The sequence below is a fragment of the Cygnus atratus genome, chromosome 4, assembly GCF_013377495.2.
Source record: "Cygnus atratus isolate AKBS03 ecotype Queensland, Australia chromosome 4, CAtr_DNAZoo_HiC_assembly, whole genome shotgun sequence".
Classification (NCBI taxonomy): Eukaryota; Metazoa; Chordata; class Aves; order Anseriformes; family Anatidae; genus Cygnus; species Cygnus atratus.
The window spans coordinates 34,752,078-34,776,377 of record NC_066365.1 but is presented as its reverse complement, the minus strand read 5'-3'; the positions used below and the strand labels follow the sequence as shown (position 1 = coordinate 34,776,377).

General features: G+C 38.6%; 1 protein-coding gene across 2 annotated transcripts in view; it reads right to left on the bottom strand.

Annotated features, from left to right (window-relative positions):
* TTC29 (tetratricopeptide repeat domain 29) overlaps window positions 1-24,300 on the bottom strand; it is a 204,567-nt gene that overhangs the window by 177,106 nt on the left and 3,161 nt on the right. The window contains exon 2 of one of the 2 annotated variants that reach the window (XM_050710240.1): window positions 16,773-17,018. Coding sequence is in view for 1 of the 2 variants with exons in the window: in XM_035547159.2 (XP_035403052.1) it covers window positions 11,966-12,059 (94 nt within the window). In the remaining variant the exon portion in view is untranslated. Of the gene's footprint in view, window positions 1-11,965; window positions 12,070-16,772; window positions 17,019-24,300 lie in introns of those variants that run through there. The other variant, XM_035547159.2, reaches the window with a different exon arrangement.

Below are 24,300 nucleotides of genomic sequence, written 5' to 3'. Positions count from 1 at the left end.
TTCCCAAGCTGAAAAATTTAATGGCTGTGAGGTGACAGAACGCTCAACCAACTCTGTTAAACTACATTATTACTGTAAAGGAACATCTCCTAATATTTCTTTTTTTAAATAATAAAAAAAGATCTTTTAATAAAGCATACAGCTCAGCTTACATCATCCTTCCTAGTACTGAACGTCAGTTTCCTTTAGCATGGAAGTCCTGCTCCCATCCTCTCCTTCCTCCTCTTTGTTGAATTCAGGATGGTCTTACTAAACAGGATCTTCCTCACTGGTCAGCAGCTTGCGGGGCTCCAACACTTGCTGGAGTGGGAAATGGATCTGCTTTGCTATGGCGCATCATAGAAGTAAAATGTGAAGAGGTCCCTGAACTCTACCAGAGGCGTAATGAAAGATAGTTTTTCCTACAAGCCTTGCCTCATTTCTGTGTTTAGACTATCACAGCAATGACAACATTTATTTATCTGGGATAAGCTGTATCTAAAGCTTATATATAAAGCTACTGCATTCTGTTTGATGCATATGCTTCATCACACTCTCAGCTCTTGCTGAGACATCTATACGTGTAGAACTAGCGTACTGCTTTCTTCATAGTTCACATCCCATATCTGCCTTCCAGCCTGTATATAAAGATAGACTCTGAAGGTCCATCTCTTTGTGGGTTCAGCAGTGTCTTGCATTTTTTTTTCTCATTTCACATTCTTGTAAAGCTGCACAGGCAAGACCCTCAAACCTGCAAACCTGTGAAGGTTCTTGCACAGAACATTTAGGTAAGAAGAGTTTTGGTCCACATAAGCAAAATGAAGCAAGGAAAGTTATTTGAATAAAGAAACATTCAGGAACATTTACTCTTTAACAAATATGAAGAAGAAGTGAATATGAAAACAAATACTCTAACTTATTTGAGACCACATCTGTCCATCCATATAGTTTTATTTGCCTTGGTGATAAATTCAGTAGTGTCTGTTCAATTCATATGTACTTATTTATATTTTGCTGTGACAGAATTGGGTCTAACATTTTATTCTTATTCTTTGCTTTCATACTGCCAATTTGAGGAGCTCCCACCAAAAAATAAAAATAAAATAAATACACTGGAACACTAAAAAAGCCTTCAATAAAAAGACACTCTTGCCATAAGAGAGGTTAGTGTGGGACAGGCAGTTGTTACAAAAAACATCCCTGGGAAGGGGCCACTCTTCTGTGCTGTGTGACACCGCTGTCTCACACTCCCAACAAAGGCTGTACCCTCCCGTTAGAGCGCTGCAGTGCTAGACAAGATCATTTCTTTTGCCGTTAGAAACTTCACATTAAAAAATTATTCCTACCTGCAAATTAAAATACTATATAGAAAAAGAAAAGCAGTCCGATAAATATTAAGCACGACTTGTTGCTGCACTTTTGTCTATAATGTATAAAAAGTCCTGATCATAATACAAAAGCATTTAGCAGCCCTAGAGCCTTCCTGATAATACAAAAGCATTTAGCAGCCCTAGAGTATCCTGTATTCAAAACACCCTCCCAATGAGTCCTTACAGCAGCCCTGTGTAATACAACTTAGTGAGTCATTTCTTCAGAGTCAGCAAATCAGTGTGAATTTAAGCTTACAAAACTGATTCGTATAATAACGTAAATAACGTAAATGTTGGTCTGCACCTGGAAGTCTGAGAGGGAAAGGGACATGCCCAAGGCCACAGAACAAGCCATCTGTAGGACGACAAGCAGATGAGCAGCAGGGTGGGCTGTTCTTCTAGCTGTCCCTAGCAGGCTTCTTTTCCAGTTAAAAAAATAAATAAATTAAAAATAGTAAACTACTTGCAAAATCAGTTGCAGCATTTGCATGTCTAATGGCCTAAGTTTAGAGGACATTTTTGTTTTTGCAGTTGGAGGGTCTAGAAATACAATTAAAGAAAACTGGGATCAGCTTGAGAGGTGGTACTGAATGTATGCATTCCTAACCTATTGCATTCTATAGCATTATTCTGTCTTCAGAGGCAGAAACAACAAGAGGGCCATGAGGAAGGGTGGAATGGAGACTTCAGAAATGGAGCAACAGATGTAGTTTGCAATAGAGCAGCAAGTGTGGTTGCAGGAGATGCAATCTTGTGCGCTACCACAATGCAGAATTTCCCCCACTTTTCCTCTCCTTTGTTGGAGGAGCACTCACATGAATAACTGCAGATAAAGCACAAGGTGGCATCAAAATTGGTTTTATAGCAGAAAACTACTCAAAATTTTAATCACAGAAAAAATCTGAATTAATAAAAAGGGTTAATTTATTATGTCCCCTTTCAGCACTGGGAAGAGTAGGTTGGGGTTCCTCTGGTGTTTTGATGGCAAGGAGATATTTGGAGTGTTATTTCAGATCATCTTAAAATTACTAGCAGATGAGTGCTGTATTTTCTGCTTGGTTAAAAACACAGTGAACCATTTAATGAAAGCTAATTATTTCCCTGCTACTCCCAGCAATGCGATTTCTGATTCTGAACGGGTAACCAGTGGTGGGGGAAGTCCTCACTGACAGCTGTGCTTACCCCCAGACCCTTGCAGGGGTCATCTCACCTCAGTATACTTGCCTGGCAGCTGAGCTGATGGGGCTATGGCAGGTGTACTGGGCCAATGGCCACAGAGCTCAACGACCAGGTAAAACTAATTTACTGACAATACTTCTGGCAGTCCAAGATGCTAATGCTGATGTACAAAGCATTTCTTCTGTTAGCAAAGCCTCACATAGTAGAGTAATCACAGTGATTTCTGACGGAAGGCACACCTTTGAAGGCTTTAAGATCCTTGCAGCCTTTAAAAATTTCATTCTAAGCTAGCCAGTTGCAAGATATTTCAAAAGCTTAAGCTTCCCATGATCAAAGGCACTCCTGAATAACACTATTATGTTCTCCTCCTTAAATCCTGTCTACTTGGCAGTGTTGGTGAGGAATTCGGCAATTTCTTACTTCCACTAGTGAAGCATATTGAAACATGCAAACTGCACACACACAGCTTCTCAACAGTGTCACATATTCTGTTGACATACATCTCAGGATCTGACAATGCGTAGCACTGCGTTTAGAAAAACAGATTGCTGTTTATTCCATCATTTAATTTAGAAAGCAGGAAGGTGATTAATGTTTAGTAATGTAAAAAAAAATGTAGTTACTACTTTGTTGTCACACATTTTGAAAGCAGCATCTATTTGAAAATAAAATTGGGGACCAAATTTTCAGTCTCTGACAACATTTGCTAATTCAATTTTGCTTGCTATCTTGTCTGCAAAGGTAGGCTGTATTCAGACAGCTATTTGCAGGTGCCAGATGGTTCACCTCATCTTCTCATTAGTGTATACAAACACAAATTTTACATTATAGAAACCAGATGTATGTTCACATTGTTCACATAGCCAGTTTTGACAATAATTGATGCTATTAGTGACAAGTTTGTGGTAAACCATACAGCTCCTCACCTGTACTTTATCCATACAATCTTGTGACTTGTTTTGACTTGGTACCTTTATGGGGGCGGGAGGGATGGGGAAGCTGAAATAAATTGGCAAACACTTAGGAACAGAAGAACCATAAGGAAGCTTCTCTGTAGCCCCATGTCCCTTCTATCACAGACACATGCAAACTACAGAAATACAGCAAAAGCAGAAATGTTCCACAAAGTCTTATCAGTGTCACTCAATCCTCTTCCTTGTTTTCATCAAGGCCTCTCCTTTGAACGTTGGTAAGAAATGTGCATTTGCAATAAAGATGTTTATGTACAAATAGCTAAGCCATCTCTCTCTATATATATACGGTACTAATAGCTTCAAAAGGCTTCCAGTCAATCTGCACTGGAACAGGCTTGTGTCCTATAAAGTTCAATTTTCACACATATACTCCAAAATATTTTGACTGTTCATTTCTAATATTTCAAAGTAGACACTTGCTGTAACGCTCTTAAAAGACAGGCTCTACTAAATAACCTTTTCTACTTACTATGTTCTACAGACTGAAAGCATTTGCCCTGAACTTTAGTTTTGCTGAGATCAATGGGAGTTCTGCTATGGATTTTAGTGAATCCTAACTTTCATTTTCACATTTATGCAACAGGTAGGATTTGCACCAATAAACCTCATTTTATTTCTGCATCTAATAACAGGGTCAAAATAAACTGAGAAGTCTTTAATATTCCGAAATAGCACTTCAGTAATTTCTGCCTTTCTCCGTACTACAGATAGAAACCATCAATGAGAGCTAGACACAATTTATAATTCCTAGTTTGCTGAACCACAGAAGAGTCTTGCTACAAAGTCCCAAGGGCTACAAGGTCATTCTGTTACCCAGCTATAATTCTTGGAAAACCTGGTCAGGAAGTGATAGAAGGTAGGAGAAGAGCATTTGGCATCCTGAAGAAAAACTTTTATTTCAGGTGTAGCTTAAAGTAAAAATTACAAATAAAAAAAATCAGTGGGACAACCTTCCTGTATATCTTATGCCAACCTACAGTCTCCCACCACAGCAAGGCTGGCTCAAGGCTGCAATCACTAGCTGTTTTTTATGTCAGTCTCCTTTGGGGGGCCTTCTCTGTCATCATCAGGATTCCTCAGGCAGACAAACTTTGTCTCAGTCTCACCCCCACCCCATCCTCTTTTTACTTTATATAATTTAATATAAACTATTTTATCTCTCCTTTTGTATGAAACACTGCTGAACATGACAGAATGTGCAATTTATCTGCTGAACCTATATGATTACTCATCTTTGCCATTACAAGAAATGCAATTTCTCCACTTGCCTGGAGAGGAGGAAGAGAATGGGACAAAAAACAGGTATATTGCAGCCGAATATTGGCTCTAAGTCCTACCTATGGGAATACGTTTTAGGAACAGCAAGAACAGGAAGGCAGTTGTTGTTCTCTCCAAGGAAAGGAAGTACTGGGAAAGCAACCGATCAGACCCAGCTTCCTTTCCTACACAGGTCTGTGACCTACTGCTATCTATTCATATTTTGCTGTAGTCTAAGCCCTGATCTTGGCTTGTAATTCCTTGGTTTTTTCAAATATAATAATTTTAAAATTTCAAAGTATAAGCAGCTGTGGCCACCTCTGGCAGATTTGAATCAGACCCCATATTCTGCACGCAAAATGAACAGCCAAGCAAAAGCATAAGCATTATCAACTGCCAGCATCAACAGGTTGTACAGCTATTAAGGTAATACAAAACACAGCTGGTGCTGTTTTCATATGTATCTGTTCATTAGAAGCTTTGACTTTTTTAATTTTTATCTGATCTGAAGCCATACTATGGAACATGTGCTGGTTTTGGAAGTACTAGCAACCCCTACTGAGCAAAATGGAGAAACATAGGGGATGCTCCGTCAGGTTAATGCTCTGGCATTTCATGTTTATCCCAGAACTAATTTGTGTGAAAGGGAAACAAGAGATGTAAGTCTGTTCCTTAACAGTGTGGAAAGCATATCAAAGAACACCTTCAGATGAGATGAGCAGCCTAGTTCAGCCATTAATACCTCCTTCATTTACCAGGACCAGCTTCTTCTTATGGTACTACCCATGCAATAGTGTTTGTAATTGAACTCTTCACTGTGATTTTGTGCATACAGGAAAGCCACCCACTAGAGGTAAAGCCTGCATAACCAAGGATCACAACCTCTTTGCTTTTCCTCACCAAACAACACTGAGCACTGACCCAAACCTGCTGTAGCCAACAATTAAGTCAATTAAGAGCTGTGAGGAAATGCTGATGGGGTATTTTCTGGCAATCACATTAAAGAGACTTTTTTTATGCATATCACTTCCAGCCCTAACGAACCACCACTGAACGAACAGTGCAGATTGCTACGAAGTTCCAACAACACAAACAAAAAAGCATGAAGGTTTTCGAGGTATGGGAGCAATGTCAATTAGCTCAGTAAGGGAGCCCAGTTCATTTTCTAAGTCCTGACAAATCTAAACACTACCAGTGCATAAAGATGACCTAGCCGTGCCAGACCTAAGTCAGTTTTTACTTTAATCTTGGAGTCAAAAACCTGAAAAAACACGTCGGACCATGTATCCCAGTGGATGCAGATCTCTCACGAACCACCTGATTGAGGTTGTTAAAGTGATAAAAAATCGTGAAACACTGTAAGCAGAAGTTCAACAGTGCAGCAGTCACACACATGCATAGCTCTTCAAATAAAGCTCTGCGGTCAGTGCTGGCAAGTCACCAGATGCTTTCACACATTGTGGCATGGGAGTAGCACCCTCTTCATAGCCACGCTAATGAACTTTCCATGACTTTAAAGTCATGGCCCAAAGAGTTACTCAGCCTGTGGGTGTATAAAGATCGTGCCACTCACTATAGATAATCACTTGCTTTGCAACCAGTCTGTTAATTAGGTTTGGAGTTACTAAAGCTGTTCACAAAGCAAAGTCCTCATCAGCTTGATTAAGAGCAGCAAAACACCCTATGAAGTTTGCAAAGAAGTCAGGTGTCTGATTGATCTCAGCTGTTTGACAGCTGGGAAAATCAAGCAAAAAAAGAAACGTATCATAACAGAATATTATTTAACCATTCCAAAATAAATGAGAAATTTTATGTTTTGGGAAGAAAAATATTTTACATGAAAAAATGGGGAATGAATGGGAAAGATTTGGTATGGTCACATCTTGAGAGAGAAGAAACAACAATCACCAGGATACATAATACAGCAGCTAATGCAGCAGCTCCTGCATTTCATCATAAAGCTGCAGTGTTCAAGCAAGGGAAACTGCTTTTATTGGCAGTAAATCAGGAAGTCAATAAAGTCTGCACAGAAGCTTTGCTAACTTCTGAAGGGTTATTAATTGTCCATTGCTTATTCAATTTTGACTGTTTCAATTGAAGAATATTCATTCTGAAATGCTGGTTTAACATGCATGATGAAAGTGGGGTTGGGGAGGGTCCCAAACACACACTAATCCCAAAACCAAGATCTTTTGTAGGAAGTATTAATTGATAATTCCAGTTGCAAGTAATCTCTTGAAGATTTTCACAGAGCTCTTTTTCTTGTTGCAAAGAAAGCTATCAATATGCCTGTAATAGACTGGAATGTCAATTATTTTTAGCCAGAGAAATGTCACAGAAGACAAGCATTCCACCCCAGTATCTATACAAACCACAGACTGAGTCACTACACAGCAACGTGTCGCGAAAAGCAATATTTAGCTAAAGCACTGATCCTGCCATTTTTAAACTCTCTTGATTTTTTTGTACTTCTTATTCAGAATTATGGCAGCTTGAGTCCTAGTCTTTTGGGAATGTCTGCAAGACATTTCAGTGTCTGATTCTTCAAGTACCTCATTAGGGTGATGAAAAGCCACATGATGAAGGGGCAGTGCCATGCTTGAAGAGCTAGGGGTTCCTGTTGTCTTGAATTATTAACAAGTCAATATTTAGTGGACTCTTCCTGCCTGCCTGCCTACAGCAGGTGGTACCCCACTGCCTTTCACTTGGAAAGCATCTGCTTGCTCTGAGCCTCCCCAGAGCTTGCTACAGTCATTTGTTCGATTTAAGACAGACACTGTCATTATTCTGTGCAGCACTTCACAGAAATATTTCCTACTAAATGCTTGAACCATCTGAGCAGCACTAGGCAGGCTGCAGGCTTCATTAATAATGCATCCATGCTTATCAATAGATTTAGACAACTGGTATTTAGAAGCTTCTTCAGAAGGAGTGGTTTTTTTTTCACACCAGTTAGCTTCATTCTGTCAGCTCCTTGATGTAGACATTACATCCAACTGAGTTCTGAAAGGCAGAGGTGCTAAAATTGTATTTGAGCTGCTCCCTTGCTTTGGAGCACCACTTGACTGATGTAACTCTTAAGATCAACCCTTCTGTTGCATTATTCTTTGCTGGTTTCAGGGTTTTGGAGGAGGCAAGATTACTTTTACATGGAACAGAAATTTACCTTTATCTTACTTAAAATTCATGGAAGCATTGGCTTTGCATTCTCAACAAATTCAGCTTCCACTAACACTTCCCTGGACTCAGCTCACAAACAAGAGAAGATTCAGCATTAGTTACCTTATAATTTGCAGAGAAGTTGCAACCCCTTTTACCAAAGCACTCAGGATAAAAACAAAGCAAAAGATATCAAACCTTGTTCAATGAGCAGTGTGGACAAAGTAGTGATTGCCCAATTTAACACATGGGCAAGGAAAACAATGATCTAAGAGAACAGCCTTGGATAGCAGTGTCATGATTATAAGGCAAGATACACTTGGATCCCTTCTGGTTCTGCTGGCAAGCCTTCCTTGAGATCAGCTTTGCCCTGCGCCACCCTCACTGGTGAATCCCACAACCTTCAGATGGATTTCTGCAGTGCAGTTTTCCTTCTTGCTGGGCTGATTGTATTTGCTAACCACAAATCAATCTGTCTTTCTTTATTTCTTTTTATTTTTATTTTTAGATGAAGCAGCCATGCAAAGGGTTAGAAAAACCTAATATATGCAGGTCTCATCTATACTGTCACCTGGCTTGTAAGTTTACAGAAGTCGCTTTCAGCCATGTTACCTCTATCCCTGCATGAGGAGAAGCTGCCGTTTGCTGCAGTTTCTGCTTATTCCTCTCTAGAGATACTCATCTCTAGCTGCTGTGAACAATCCACTCAGCATCTTTGCATTTTTCTGAAGACCTGGAATCTGTCTTGGTTTCACATCCCCTTTGTCCCCAGTCCCCAGCCTGCACAAGGAAGTCAGCCTGCATAGCTTTCTTGGAGCCGGGCATTTGCTGATTAATGTCCTTCAGACTAGGGAGATAGCAGCCTTTTCATTGACTTTCTTTTGCTTGCCATAATATCTTGATTCTTCTCAATAGGGAATTTTTTATTTTTTCCCCCAACTATAGTAATGAATTAAATCAGAATTTAGCAGAAAGTATGGAGATATTAATAAACAATGCCAATGGCCAAAGGTTAATGCCAGGTTAATTCCAGATTGTTTATGCTTTAGATTGGTTTTAGTGTAGAATTGCTGGTTGGTAATGAAGTAACTACAAATCACTTTGTGTTTCTGGACTAGTAAGATTCACTGCACATGCACTGATTAATCTAACATGCACGTTAGATTAAATACCTCTTGGATCTACCAGAGACACTGTGCACGTGGAGCAAAACTACATGTGAGCAGCTCTCAGTTGTCCAAAGTTTAGTTTATGTAATTGCCCAGGCTATTGGCAAATTTAGGACCCAGTCCTGTACCTAGTAATTTGAGAAATACCCAGCCGGCACCAAAACTGGATGTTGTCTGTACACTGTGCTTTGTGTCTAAAAAACACTACTGAAGCATTGATGTTGGCACGCGACTGGAGGCTATCACAGGCAGTCTTGGCATTTGATGAAGTTCACAGGAAGTTAACATTTGTCCAAAAGGGCCAGGATTTGGCTTTAGTGAATAGGATGACTTTCACACTGTAAACAGGGGAAGCTGAGCTGCAGCTGCTGCTGTGCTTACAACAGAAGTTCTCCTTTCAAATATCTGTCAGGAATTGAACATGAAACCCAATTCAGTGATGCTCCACAGACAGAATTCTGATATGGGAAATAAAGCCTCAGCTTTTAAAAAGCGTGTTTTCTTCTAATAGCTTGATGCAAATATATGAGAAATGAAATTATTTCAATCACAACTCTTCATAACGACATGAATTACAGGGGATTGAACATCCATGCTGAACGGACGTCTTTGGAAAGAGATCACATCCTGTCCCTGTCCACAGCAACTAAGTCACACATGACTTCTCCAAAGATGTAAGAGTGTATTTCAGAAGAATGACTTCTGGATCAAAAGGCAGTTCAATCTCTATGCCTCTTAATTCCTTAATTTAGCTAGGAATTGCCAGGGATAACTAATTCTCATCTCCATCCCTCAGTAACTATGCTGTTGCCAAAAACTTGTTTAATAAATTAAGAATGATTACTTAAGCGGAAGTACTATAAGGTACAGGAAGTCAATGTATTAATTATGCCTTCTTTTAATTACTATTATTTTTTAATTCTGAAGGACTAAATTCCCTTATGCTATCATTATATCTGTCTAACAGGGTAAAATTCACCTTTCGTGTGGAAAGTAAGTGTAAGACCTTCTGCTTTACCTATATGCAATCTTGATAGATACCTTCCTATCCTCAGTGGACAGAGAAAAAGCAGTTGATGGTAGGCATGTACAGAAACAAAGAAAGAGCAAAAAGCAAGAAATCATGTATAGTCTCTATTTCTACAAATTCTGTGCCTCTAAACTGTCAGGAAAAAAGGGCAACTCCGCTGCAGCAGTAGCCACCTGGGAATAGCACCGATCTTCATACTTTAGCTTGAAGATGGAGAACATCTAAGTCAGCTTGTTCTTCATCAGGACAGTACAATTCCTGTCCCGCCAAGCAAAATGATTTCACCCTCAGGTGATTAGCTTGATTTTTCTGCCTGCCATCAAACCAGAATAAAAATTCTCATCTTTTATAGTCTTTTTTGTTGTTGTTTGTTTCGAAAAGAAAAGAAAAGAAAAGAAAAGAAAAGAAAAGAAAAGAAAAGAAAAGAAAAGAAAAAACCAATAAAATAAAGCTGGTTTAATAATTTTTCAGGAGATTTTAAATGATACTCACTTTATCAAGGCTGATGAAAATGACACTAGTGTCAGAGGGTAACAGGTTGCTAATAAATACAATAGTTTAGGAAAGTGCTATTCTTGTCATGGAAAAATATATTTTGAGAAAAATGATACTACTGTAATTCATTTCTGAAAGCTACAGAGACTTCTCAGATGAGGAATGCAGTTATTAAAGGCAAAAGTACACAATATGTTGTAATGAAATGGTTGTGCTGCACACTTCATTAAACGTTTTGTGAGCCATCTGGGAAATTCCAGCTCTCCCCCCTCGGAAAGAAATGTTTTACGTGGTTGGATCACTAGAGGGAGCACACGGAGCGAGACTGGCACACAAAACCACACTGCCTTGGTGACTCCAGCCTGCGAGCAAAGTGAGCATGGGAAAGATTAACCAAAGGGCTACCGCAATGGGTGTTTAATCTTCTCGTGCAAGAAGTATGGTTACAGGGTTCATTGAGAAAGGCCTGAGCACTCGCAGCTATCAAACATAAGTTAACCCAGCAATGTTTTCTCTGAGCGACAGAGTTGGGAAAAAGCTGACAGGCTGCGTGTTGCACGTGTCCATTGGAAGAAAACTGGCTGTCATACGAGATGCTGAAAAGCTTAAAAATTCAGAGAGCACAGTAGGGAGTCTTCCAGAAGGATTCAAAGAACTGATATGTTTTGGATGTGTTGACTGCTTGATTTACAATATTTAAAGGTGGAAAATAAAAGGGAAGAAACAGTCAAATTTCATATGAACCTCAAGAACAGGAGAAAAGGCTGAAATGCAGACATGTTGGAATAACTATGATATTTTCACGATCATTTCAAAAGTTAATAATTTGTGTAAAAAAATATAAAGACAAACAAAATCCTAACTCTGCTTTAACATTATGAGTAGAATTGCTGAAACAGTACTGTTCATAACGCACATTCTACAGTTCACTCTAATCCACCATTCCTTTCAGACGAGCAGCAAAAACTACACTGCAGACAGAAGAAGCAATGCAGGAGAAGCTGCCCTCCTATCACAGAAGCAAGCCAGTGAATTGCTGAAGTGCTGTGTCTTAGAACTTAGAGCCATGCAGTAAGCTCGAGATATACACCCAGCAGTGAATAAAGCAAACAGAGATATTGTTGTATAATGTCACAAGAAATTATTTTTTTCTATATAAATAGTGGAAATGTCTCATTTTGCTCAATGTTTGTCAATGCCTGTAGCCTGTGAATTTCATTTTTTATCCTTAGCCTGAATTGCAATATGCTAACTTGAATAAAGGTAGCATAAAATACAGATTGGAATTTTAAATGAACACTTTTATTGGCATTTTAAAAACTAGTTTCTTAGAGTAATTGCACTAATAGGTACCTCTGGCCACATCCGTGGACTTGCACTCGGGAGGCCCCTGTGGATATGAGCAGCACCGGGCACCAGAAGTGCACCATCTGGCACCCCCAGGCATCGCTCCAACAGTTTTGCATTGAGCCCAGTGAAACTCTGCGCACAGACCGGCTGCAGCTCGGGTGGATCCTGCTCCCTGGTGGATGGAACGGCACTGTCGCACCCCGACACACTGTGCTGAGTGCTCTGCATGCATGTAAAACGCAGTATTTCAGTCTTTAACATTTGTAATAAAAGATACGCACATATAGTAAAACTTCCTCTCTCTTTCCCTCTGTATGTGTACATATGTATACATAAATACATCTATGCAACACTAATTCTGAAGTATATAAAGATTATAAAGTCATCCTCTCACAAACTGACAAAAACACCTGCAAAACTAAAGGAAACACCTCTATTAAGGTTGCTCACACAACATTCAGTTTCTCTGAGTGCAAGGTCAAGTGTAACACAGCTTCTGGCCTTTCTCTCTTCAGTTCTCAATCTTTTAACCTCCATAGTATAATTTTTCCTTTTAGTCCACCCCCTTTTGCATTCCCTATGGATTCTCTTCTTTCGTTTAGCACACAGTTTAAGATGGCTGTCCTTCCTGGGAGATCTTGCATTCTTCCCTACCAGTGTCATCTTGCTTGCTGATAAAACTTTTCTGATTCAAAGTTGGTATATGCCCCCTCCATGTTCAAATCTGTAGGCTTACCAGTACTCACTAAATAACTTCAGTTTCTCAGTTTGCCTTTCTAAGGTCCCAGAAGTACATATTTATCTTTTACTTTTCTCAGAAAGAGAATTGAACAAAATTGAATCTGCTCTAAGCTGCTTTAAGTTAAGTTTTTATGTCCATCCCCTTTAGATCTTGCTGCTCAGTGAAAGTAAGCATAAAACATCATTTTGTTGCTGGTTCACTGGTTGTTTGGTAAAAAAACAACCAACCAACCAACCAAACAATCTAACTTCATTCACTTCCAAGAATATCCTAGCCCTGACTTTCTGGAAAATACATTTGGAAAAAAAAAAGTTGGCATGCAAATGCCCAAATTTTCAATGGACTATGTCTTAGTATAGGAAATTAGAAGTCCCCCATGAGATCATAAAATCCACTATTACTTTCTCCCCCTCCCCCCCTATAAAATTAACAAACCTGCCCAGTTCTGAACCCTGGATATTTCTCAATATCCCTCTTCCCAGTGGTCTCATTTTTTATTTCTCTGACAGACAACACTATCTCCCTGTCTATGTATGTATTTCTCACTTTCCTAATCAGTTTATACCCTTCAATACTGTAATTCAGAGTGTACCATGTCTCAGGTTCTCATGAGCTTCAAATGACCTAGCAAGAAATGAAGGTTGATTTTACAGGAACAGTATATGAAAGCAAGCAATATTTACAAACTTCATGCTTTACCACATAGGGATTATATGCTTTACCAGCATAGGGATTATATTTACCAGACAGGGAAACCAAAAAGTAATCCATACTCCGTCCTTGCAACAGGCCCCTTCATATTCCATGCCTATGTTCCTCTGTGTACCTTATTTGCACTGCAGTCCCAGTGGCCTCTATCTGTTACCATTTTATATTGAGAAACCATAGGATCAGAGAGGTGCAAAAGAGAGCAGCAGCGCCCAGGGAGAACCTATTATTCTCCTCAGCCTATTCAGAAATTTTAAGTTCCCTGACAGCAATTAAATGCAGTTAATACCAATACTGCCTGATGGTACAATACATTAAGGGAAATCTCTGCCAACATTGCATCAATCCCTTTGCTCCTACATCCATCCCTAACCTTATGGTCTTCCCAGGAGTATCTTTTAATAGGATTAGAAAAATAATGTGAATTAATCTCATGCTTAAAGACTGGAGGATAAGATCCAAATGTAGAAAGGAAAGAAATTTTGCTTCAATCTAAGCGACAGTAACACACAATTATTTTTTTAACATTAGTAAGAAGGCAAGATCCTACTTGACAAAGCCTCTTGCTGTACGAAATCCACATTTTGGGCTGCTCAGTTAAGAAAATGTCTGCAGTTCCATGAAACCTTAAAGCTCTCCGTGGTATTTCCATCCTCGTCATTCTTGTCCTAAAAGTATTTGCCTTGACATCCCCTACTGCTGGTGCCACCGCACGCTCACAGGCAAGAGGGCACAGTCTGGGCCCCCGTAAGCTGAGATGTGAAAAATCAATTGAATCCCCAGCAGATGGAATCACTGGTGCAGAAAGTGACTAAACACCACCAGTTATTCTGTGATACCAAAGCCTTGAAAGCGGATACTGCAAACACACGCTATATGAAAAAAGTTGATTATATTTAGAATAACTCTCTGCATGTTATTTTTCTGGGGCTCTGTCCTTCTATAGAAATGTTAGTATTCACTGGTAAATTAAGAATTCCTCTCCAAATATCTTTTTGCTCACTGAAAACACACAGATACAAGATATGATATGATACACACTGATATATTACATTATCATATCACATTAGTGAAACATACAGAATATTTTCATTCCCATACCATTATGTTTTAAAAATAGAACTGACAGCAGAGTCCTTACAGACTGTGACAGGAAACATGATTTGTATATTTATTCCAAACTTTGTGAATCTAGGTTCTATGTATTTATATTACTAAATAATATCTAATTATTACATTCTGTACACAGTATCTACGGTATACAGTTTAGTCTTAGATACACATAAATCCAGCCTGTTTCCTCTTTCTTCCTATTTTTTCTTCCTTTTTTTCCCTGTCATTGTCTGTATTTTCTACTGATTTTATCAGCATCTTCTCACCTCTCTCTACGATTCTTTGTTTCTCTCTTTCAGGTCACATATTGCCGTATATATCTGTGCTAATATCCAGCTGAGCTGCAGTGAGGATTTTTCTAGTGTACTCTCTGTTTGTGTCAGTCCTATTATAATATACTCAGGATGATATATTACACTTGAAAGCTTCTGGTATAAAAATAAAGAAGTCATATTAGCTATTCCCAAAAGAATGTTAATCATAATCCTTCAATCATAATGATAATCATATTCGTATTTGGAAAAAAAAATCTTTCTATGGTTGAGCATAGGAATAAATGTCAGAAGATACATGTTCTCTTCTTGGCTTTCACACAAACATCTTGTGGTTGTAAGGAAACTGATTTTGTTTTCTAGTTTATCTGTCAAAATACATGAATAATACTGCCCTACTTGATTGGGTGACGCTTGATTCAGCTAATGTTTCTAAAGGCTTTGAAAACATCAACTATGCCAGGTTAAAAAGGTGCAAAGTATTATTAGCTGTCAATTATGTTTTATAGAAAAGGCTGTGGCTGAACATTCATCAGCCTAGTAAACCAGTAGAAAGGAGAAAAACAGGGACAATAATGGCTGGTTTGCAACAGAATATACTGGAGCCTGAGTGCAACAAACTTCTGAATGAAATCTTCTGAGTCTGCACAGACATACTCATGCAAAGCCTGAAACCACAATTTACACGCACAGACAGTCTGGTCAAAATGAAACTTTCCAGTTTTAAATTCTCTATCTTTCTCTGTAAACTCTACGCTGTAACTATACCGATGCTAATGGCATGAGGTCAATTAACTTTGATCTACAATGACAAGAGGACTAGCTCCCTAATTTACTGGAAAGAATAAACTTCCAGCAACCTTGAACATTCCCTGTGCACGACTGTGTGTGCTTCCTACCAGACTTATAATTGAGCACACTCTAGCGGTCTCCAGCATGCTAAGAAAGCTGTGTGCAGAAAAGTACAGCCAAACAGAACAAATGAGTTTGTACATTTACTTCTGTAATATTACGCAATGTTTCAGCTGTGGACAACTCACCATGGCCTTCCAGTGGTTTGAGAACCACTGGCCTAAAGACTGATGATATCTGATATTTGCAAGTTCGACGATCTGTACCTTGCTTCCCAGTGAGATTATACTCTGTTTTAAAAACCAGCCAGGGCAATTTATGGAGAAAAATGCACGTCACTAGATAAACCAGTTTGAGATCATAATTTATCTCTAATGGCCTTTCTATGACAACAGGAAAACAGAAGAAAATTAAGCTGATAGAGCTGTTCTAGTAATGTCAAAAGTTGGCATTCTTTATCAGTCTTTAACTTAAAAGCAGTCCTTGTCAGAATAATGATAAAGGCATCATAGGAATTTTGCTTTTCATCTGTCTGACATATAAATCAATGATCCAGAAAACAAATCATTATATATGTATTTCTTTAAAAAAAAGTGAATACAAAGCAAGCCACCTTGTCTATATTTTATATTTATCTTTGCCAGAGTTAGTTACACCATTTCTCTGAGCACACATGGCTAAAACTGCTCTCTGCTTCCAGTTATAACACTGACCCCGTTTAGAGGGCACATCACAAGCAGATGCACTGAAATCGGTAGCCTTTTCCAGGGTGTGAGCTGACATAATGGGCAGCTTTCCTTTCCCTTGAGAGCAACCACTCTCTTTATCACTAGGACAAATGACCTGTAGGAGAGGCAGCCAGGGCTAGACACTCTGTTTCCTTATAAATGCCAGATCAGATCATAACACATTACTGTGACTCACCGTGTTAATGACCACGCACTTCGATTTGCAGGGAAAGCATGAAGATGTATCGGACTGAAGGCAAGCCCTGTGCATGTCACAGTACACTTTCTAGGCAGGCACACTAGTTTTAAAACTTTGCTTTGCCTTAGTAAACAGCTTTGAAATTCACAATTACAGACAGACCAAACCACTCACATTATCAATAAGTGAGGCTTACCTTAGAGCAATCGGGATCTGTTGAAACAGTGTAAATTACATTTTTTTTCACATCAGGGAAAGGCAGTTTTCAGCTCTCAAGGGGGCTCCGCCTGGATTCTTCATTTTGCCTTTTTTTTTTTTTTTTTGAATGCGGGTCCTTGTCCCTCGTCGGGGGCAAATGCCAGCAGCTTTATATCCTTTCTCAGAAGTACAAGGCTCCACCTCACTCCTCCATAGTCCTGAGAGTGGAGAAGGATTACTGAGCCTAAAAAAAAAGAAAAACAAATCTTTTTCAGGGTTTAATGAATCAGAAGAAGGGAAACAGAACTAGTCCATACTTCAGAGAAAGAAAAAAAACATTCTACTGTGGGAACAATTAAAGGGAAAATAAGAAAGAGAAGTAAAGAAGGAAAATAAAGATCAGACAATATGAGACAGAGAAAAGACAATGGGAACAAAACCAAGAGATCAGAAACAAGAAAGAGAGGGATTTAGTAATAAAAAGGAAGTACTAGAAATAAAAATATTTACTATCCCATTGATGTATTTAAGATTATTTTTTTCCTCAAAGACTTCTGTTAACGTTAAATATTGAGTGAGTAGAAAAGCTTCCTGAAAAAACAAACAAAAAAACCCCCACCACCTCAAAACCAACCAACCAAACAAAAAAAAACAGAAGAAAACAAGAAAATCTGAAAGAGAATACATGTGGAAGGAAGGACAAATATAAAGGAAAACATTAAGTAACATAAAAACATGGATTTTCACACTAGTCACCAGTTCATCTGTCCTGTAATCACAGACAGCCATACTTCCATCCTTTTGGAAGCCTGGATGAGAATTGCCCACCAAAAATTCAGTTCTTGTCAGACCGTTACAAACTTAACAGAACACTGAAGTAAACAAAATTTTTACTGCCTCAAAATAACATTTCAGAGGCAGAAACCAAAGCAGAATGCAGTACCTTAGGTCCCTTCAAAAGAGATTTTTTTAGGTTAAAATTCTCAGAAAGTCTCAGGAAATATATCCTCGTGCTACACAGGAAAGCAAAAAAAGTCCTATTTTTTTAATTATTTCTTTTTCCTGCTAGTTCTTCTGGAACGCTGATTTTCTGTACATATCCAACAAGAATTATGAAAGAGGAAACGAACTGAGACTTCAATTCAAACTCCTTCAATAACACAACTTTTAGGATGCATCATCTTCCCAACAAAGGTAGTCACAAAATTATATATATTCCCCAGTGCAGTGTTCAAACATCCCCCAACCTAGGAACGCACTCAAATGTTTTGCCAAATCAGGAGAAAAAGAGTAATGGTTTTCACTTTTGTTAATGTCGTTCTTGTTAATGGACACTGTAGTTATTCACAAGTCTAAGACTTCTGCGAGGAAAGGCCTTGATTCATTGAACACCTGTTTCCAGTAACTCTCTTTACCTGAATTATTCTAAAAACAAAACAAAACAGATTTCAAATCCCAATAACCTATTGCAAAGAAGCGGATGTAGAGCTGTGAGGGCAGTGGACGAGGCAGATCACCTGTCTCCTTCCTGTGCCAAAGATATTAGTCTCCTGTTCACTGCTTTTATCTGTGTTTGTCCTCTGAATTAAATTAATTTAAACCACATCTTTATCTTTTACTATTTGAAAGTCCTTCAGTTGGTTTCCATCTTAAGAAAGCATCTTAGTGGAGCCATTTTATATTTACATAAAGTGCCATAAATAATAGTAAGATTGAGAAACAGAATGGCTTTGGTAAAGCTGGTTACAGTTAGCACAGTTTAGCTGGCTAAGTCTTAGATTTTCCAGCACAGAAATTGTGAATCAAAATGAAGCTTTTCCAGATGTTACTTTTTTAAACAGCAAGTTAAACAAAACCACTTAATTTTCCTTTAAAAATTGATGATGTTTTCTCCATGCCCATTGCATAATGTTATAGGCAAGGCAAGACCAAGTTCTGAAAATAAATTTTTATCTGATATGAATAGCTTTTTACGGAAAGTCTCACAAAAGTGTTTCAAAACAATATACACCCCCAGCACATAACAAATTATCAAAGCCTTGTGGTTTAGTCTTATTTTCACTATGAAGATGATAAAGAGTTGTGCTTACTCCCTTTTCTTCCTGTTGCCTTCATATGTCTGCATAGAAATTCCTCTTAATCACCTTTATAAAGAGCAATACGTTTCCTTCAATTTTTAAGAAACTCTCTGAAAAGGTATTGATGAAAAATAACAGTCACAAGAAGGTACGGAGACAGCAAACAAGAGAAAAGGAATCAAACTAAAGTGAATTTAATGTAAAAATGGAAAATATTTGGAATTATTATTTCTGGTTTACCATTTATGATTACTTGCAAATGAATGTTCTTTCTTTCCTTAAAAAGTTCTCTGTTTAAAAAGGCCTTTTATATTAGAAATCAGTTTGTATGTCTCAGGAGAAGGATGCTGGCATTCATATGTATTTATGTCTAGGTCAGAAGAGTTAGAAGTGTGAGTTTTATATATAGGCATACCCATACATATACACGTACGTGTATGGTCTTCTTGCTCCCACAAATAAAACGTGAGTATATGCACCAATACATTTCCCTTTTCCACACAACACCTACTACGTGTCTGGTTTTGAGCGACGCAATTAATCTTCCCTAGAGTCAGCAGGAAATAGATCCAGCGACAACAGCTGAGGAGTACAGAATATAGATCAATCCTTGTTAAGTTTATATTTGATATGAGTGTCATGTTAGAGAAAATGCATGAGCACAAACTCTCCAGGAACAGATTGCCATCACTGTATTTTTCCCAAGCAGCTCCATGACACCTATTTTCAGGTGTCCTGATGAATCAGAATTACCTTCAAACACACCAAAGAGTGAGACACAGAAGCGGGGAGGTCAGAGGAAGAGAGAGATCTATAGGTTGGATCTTTTAACCCCAAGGAAAAAAAAAAAAAAAAGCAATACTTACCCTTACCCCTGGTAAATTACCCAGTTTCATTTAGTTTTGCAAGCTTTTGCTTCATTCTAAACTACTGCATGTATTGTGCTTTCCTTCACACCACTGTATGAAAGGTATTGCCGTTTACCATCTCACAGTGACACGCTACATTTGACTGAGCATAATTTCTGTCATTTACATTAGTAATAACATTTTGCAAGAGCTTTTCAGCTTGTTTATTACTATTTTAAAATGAAAAGATAAATGCAAATGTTTTATTCCAACTTCAGAAGCATTCATGTTGATAACATTTTAACAAAAATAAAAATTAGCTAAAAAAAAACAACAAAAATAACAGTACCTAAAAGGGGATTTTTCTTCCATGCTGAAGATACATTTTCTAAGCCTGTTATATAGAGGTTTTAAACATCTGTGCTATTCTTGCCAGTCTTTTTTTTTTTTTTTTTTTTTTTAAAGCCTTTGACTTTTGTGGAAGGAATATTTTTACAGGGTAGCTGTGATAAATAAGTAAGTGCTGGAATTTCTAAGACTATGGATGATATGGATGATTTGCTGATGCAAACTGAGTACAAATAGGTTGCAATTGCTTTTTTCTACTGTTTCTATAGACATTTGATAGCATGCAAAACTTCATGCTAATGATTTGGACATGTAAGGCTGCATTTAGATACACACATTGCCCAGAATGAGTCATTTCAGAAAACTGGACTTTCAATGTTTTCTTTTCACTAGCAACAAAGAGTGCTCAGAATTACATAGGCTGGAGACCTATTATACTCAGCTGTATCTAAAAAAGACAGTTCTCATCTAATGAAACCACATATCTTTTGTTCACTCTAAAATATGATATAAAGGTGATCCTTTGAATTAAAGATATGTAAAGCCGCAGTGATAGTGGCTGAGCTGAATTAGGCTAAGTATCCACATGAACCCATGGAAATGCATGTTTCATAGCTGTGGACAAAGATAATGGCATGCAAGGAACTGCTGTTCCAGAAAATGATGTAGCCTTTCATCCTTAATAACCAAATAAAAAATGGGAAGTCAGTACTTGGGAGCTACTCTAGCAAGCAGATCTCCAGGAAACAAGGTTCCCTACAGACTCTTCCTTGATCTTAAAGCTTAACGTGAAACATTTATATGCACGTAGCACCTGGCCAGAAGACGTGGGAAGGCACTTTTATCACACTGGATGTATTTCTTTCTTAAATAATAGATTTCCTCTTCCCCCCATCCCCCTCCTGGAAACGAAATACATGCTCAATAATGTTTCTGTGCATTTTTTTATTATTATTTTAACACTTTAAGAACAACCAGATGATTCTGAAAACCATTAACACCCTCAAATTGTCTGATGCTGAATGCATTGCAGCTTTTAGACAGCAAAAATATGTCGTCAAAGCAAGTAAGTCTTTTCTAAAAAAAAACAACAACAAATAAACCACCAGCGCTAATAATAATTGAATGCTAACCTACTAGCCACAGTTCTTTGACATACGGGCATGTGGATGAACGATGCTCAGACTAACTAGGTCCAACTGAAACCACACAACAGTCAGTCGAATTATGCACAGTGTTTTCCCGAAGACGTTACACAGGAGCGAAGAACAATGGCATGGGAACCTTCAGTCACTGCTCCCAGCTACTGCCAGCTTCACAGTGGTCAACTCACCAGGGTATCATGCAAGAGTATCAAACATATTATGTGTATGTAAACCTGTACGTACCATGTTTACATCTTTGTGAATATTCTTCAAATTATCCTATTTTTTGTCTACATCCTCGAGTAACAGTGTTGTATCAGTCACATATGCAAACCTCCATGATAACAGCAGCATAAAGCAACATCTAGGTACCTTCCTCCACTGAAGCCAGTGGGAAAACACACTTTGTACCAAATGACAAGCAGCTTAGAGCAATGCTTCTTTACTTTTGATGTAAATGGGAAAAAAAATGAAAGGGGATTTCAGCATGGCTTTTAATTTTTTTTCAGTATTAGTATTTTTGTTACAAATGATAAACCCCTAAATATATTCTCAATTAAGACTAACATCTTTTGAATGTACAAGCTGAGAAAATAAAGATATTTTTAAAAATGCAAAATAATTATTCATATCTTTTTCAAACAAAAAAATGATTTTGCTTCAGCTTTCCAAATACATCCAGCTTTTGGCTGAGAGCAAACCAGAAAAGAAAAAAAAATCATGCATTTTAAAAGAAACTATGAAAGATGGTAGTATCTTGCTTACTTCTTTGGTCTGGGATATGCGGAGTTTGGACACCCACATTTAGCCTTAAACCACCTCTTGCTAACTGCACATCAACTTTCTTCCCTGTTTCAGGATTCCCAGGGAACTGAGAAATAAACCTTAAAAAAATCACAAGGTCACAGCAGGAAAAACAGTTGGAGAGACTGAATGCAACCCAGGCAGTAACAAATGCACTTTGGTCCAAACAAAGCAAATGAGGAAATATTGGAATATTTCACCATCATTTTCACTTCTCACTACACCAAAATTCTTAGCTGTAAGGTGTAAGAGTAGGATTTGAAATGAGAAGGAGAAGCAGCTCTCTTCATCTGCAGCAGAAACAGAACGCGAAATAGCTAAAAACATTTGGGGCTACTACAGCTGTTTTAACAGCACTCATCTCACCAGCTGATTTTTCTAGATTTGCATATGTGTAGAAGAATAGCAAGCATTCCTCTTTCCTCCTTCTCCTGTGAAAGGGTGCATTGCTTCCAGTTGACATTTTGGAAACTGAGGCACTGTAAATCCTCTGCACAAGCCAGTGGGAAATCGATGCTCCCCCTTGTGCTCGCTCTGATACCTTAAAGGTCTTTAAGAGAGCTTGATGACTTCTCTCCACTGATAAGGAAAGAAATTTCAGAAAAAAACAGCAAAAAAGAAAATTTTTTTTCAGAAAAAAAGCAGCTGCTACTTTTGAGTTGGACAGCTCTGAGTTTGGGCAGCTCAAGCTACTGAAATGAGTATGGAGATAGGGAGCAAGCCATTGTGACTGTCGGTACTGTGGCACCTGGCCAGCCCCGCGCAACGCTGCTACGTTCCTTATGCCAATATGTGGAGAAATGTAGATGCTTTGGAACGAGATTCAAAAAAGCCCAGCATGATGAGCAGGGAAGCCACTGTATTTTATGCCACATAAATGGAAGTGAGCATGGCCCCAGCTCAGAGAGCTAGAGCTTATTGAGCAGGTGGGACACAGATCTAAATTCATTCAGGCAGAGGAAGGAATCGCACCTTGGGCAAATATTGCAACTACATGGTCACTGAACAGAATGCAGCGTTCACTTCTCTTCCTCATGTATTTTGCAAAGCCTGCTTCAAGAACAGCACAAGATGGGGCACAAGAGCTGGGACAGGCAGAGAAACCCCAGCTTTGTGATTTTAGATGCGTCTTCCCAGTTCTGTCTCATTTGAAGCAGTTCAGTTCTTAGAGCTTTAGATGTCTAGGGACTTCTAACATAAGTGAATGTGGGCGCACATAGAAGCTGGGCAAATTTGGTGTCCAGATAAGTAGGGTCTTGCGAAGTTCTCACAGTGGGACACAGGCAGTCTAAAGGGCTATCGTAACTCCCTGAATATGAATTTAGACCTAAACCCTTGCTATCAAAGTTAGCTCATTCAGCTTGCTAAACGCACTTAGTAATCCCTAGCTGCTTAGCATGAGGTTGTTTCCTGCCCTCACTAAGCAAGCACAGAAGGAATTACAAAGATCTGCTCCAGCACTTTTACAATTAGTCCGAAGGCTGGGTGTTGGTACATCCTTTTCAGGTGGGGACAGCAAACATTGCATGAGCATAGCAGTATTACTTCCTCCAAAGCAGCTGAAGAGGAGCTGGTAATGCGTCCTGCCTCTGCACTGACCAGTCTGTTAACTATAAGGGACTTGAGGAGAAAGGCCACGCCTGTGGCCAAGCCGTTCGTTTGGCGCTCGGTATGACTCTTGGACTAGCTCAACTTCTACGTGACCCTGGGCAAGTTGTGTATCAGTTTCTCAGTTTTCCAGCTATAAAGTGGCAATTCAGAGTACCTCCATGTTTCCTCACCATCAGCCAGGTCTATTTTCATTGTAAACATTGGGCAGCGGATGTCTTCTATTATTCATAGACTCAGGACAGATGGGACCAGAACACCTTCTCATCTGACCTCCTGCATACCAGAGGCTATTATGTGTATCTGCAATACACAGTGGGGAGTTGATCACAAATGGGGTCTCCAGGTGCTCTTCCAACAGAAGAGAAATAATAATATTAACACCTTCAAACATAGCCATCACCTTCCTCTATCTGGCCAAAGCACTGGGCCTATTTAGAATTCACATAATTCTTTTTCATTTCAGTAAATCTAGCAAACTTCTGTGTTTCTTCCCTATTTTGATTTTTTCCTTATTTTTCCTGCTTTTTAAAATGGAAGAAGTTACTGAAAGAGCTCGTAATCATTAAGATATTTCAAAGAAAAGACACACTTGAACACCCCAATTCCTTAACTACTGATGGTATGTGCTAATGCACTTAGCGTGAATGAAATTGTTTCTAAATTAAGTATGACACAGTTTTAAAATAAAATAA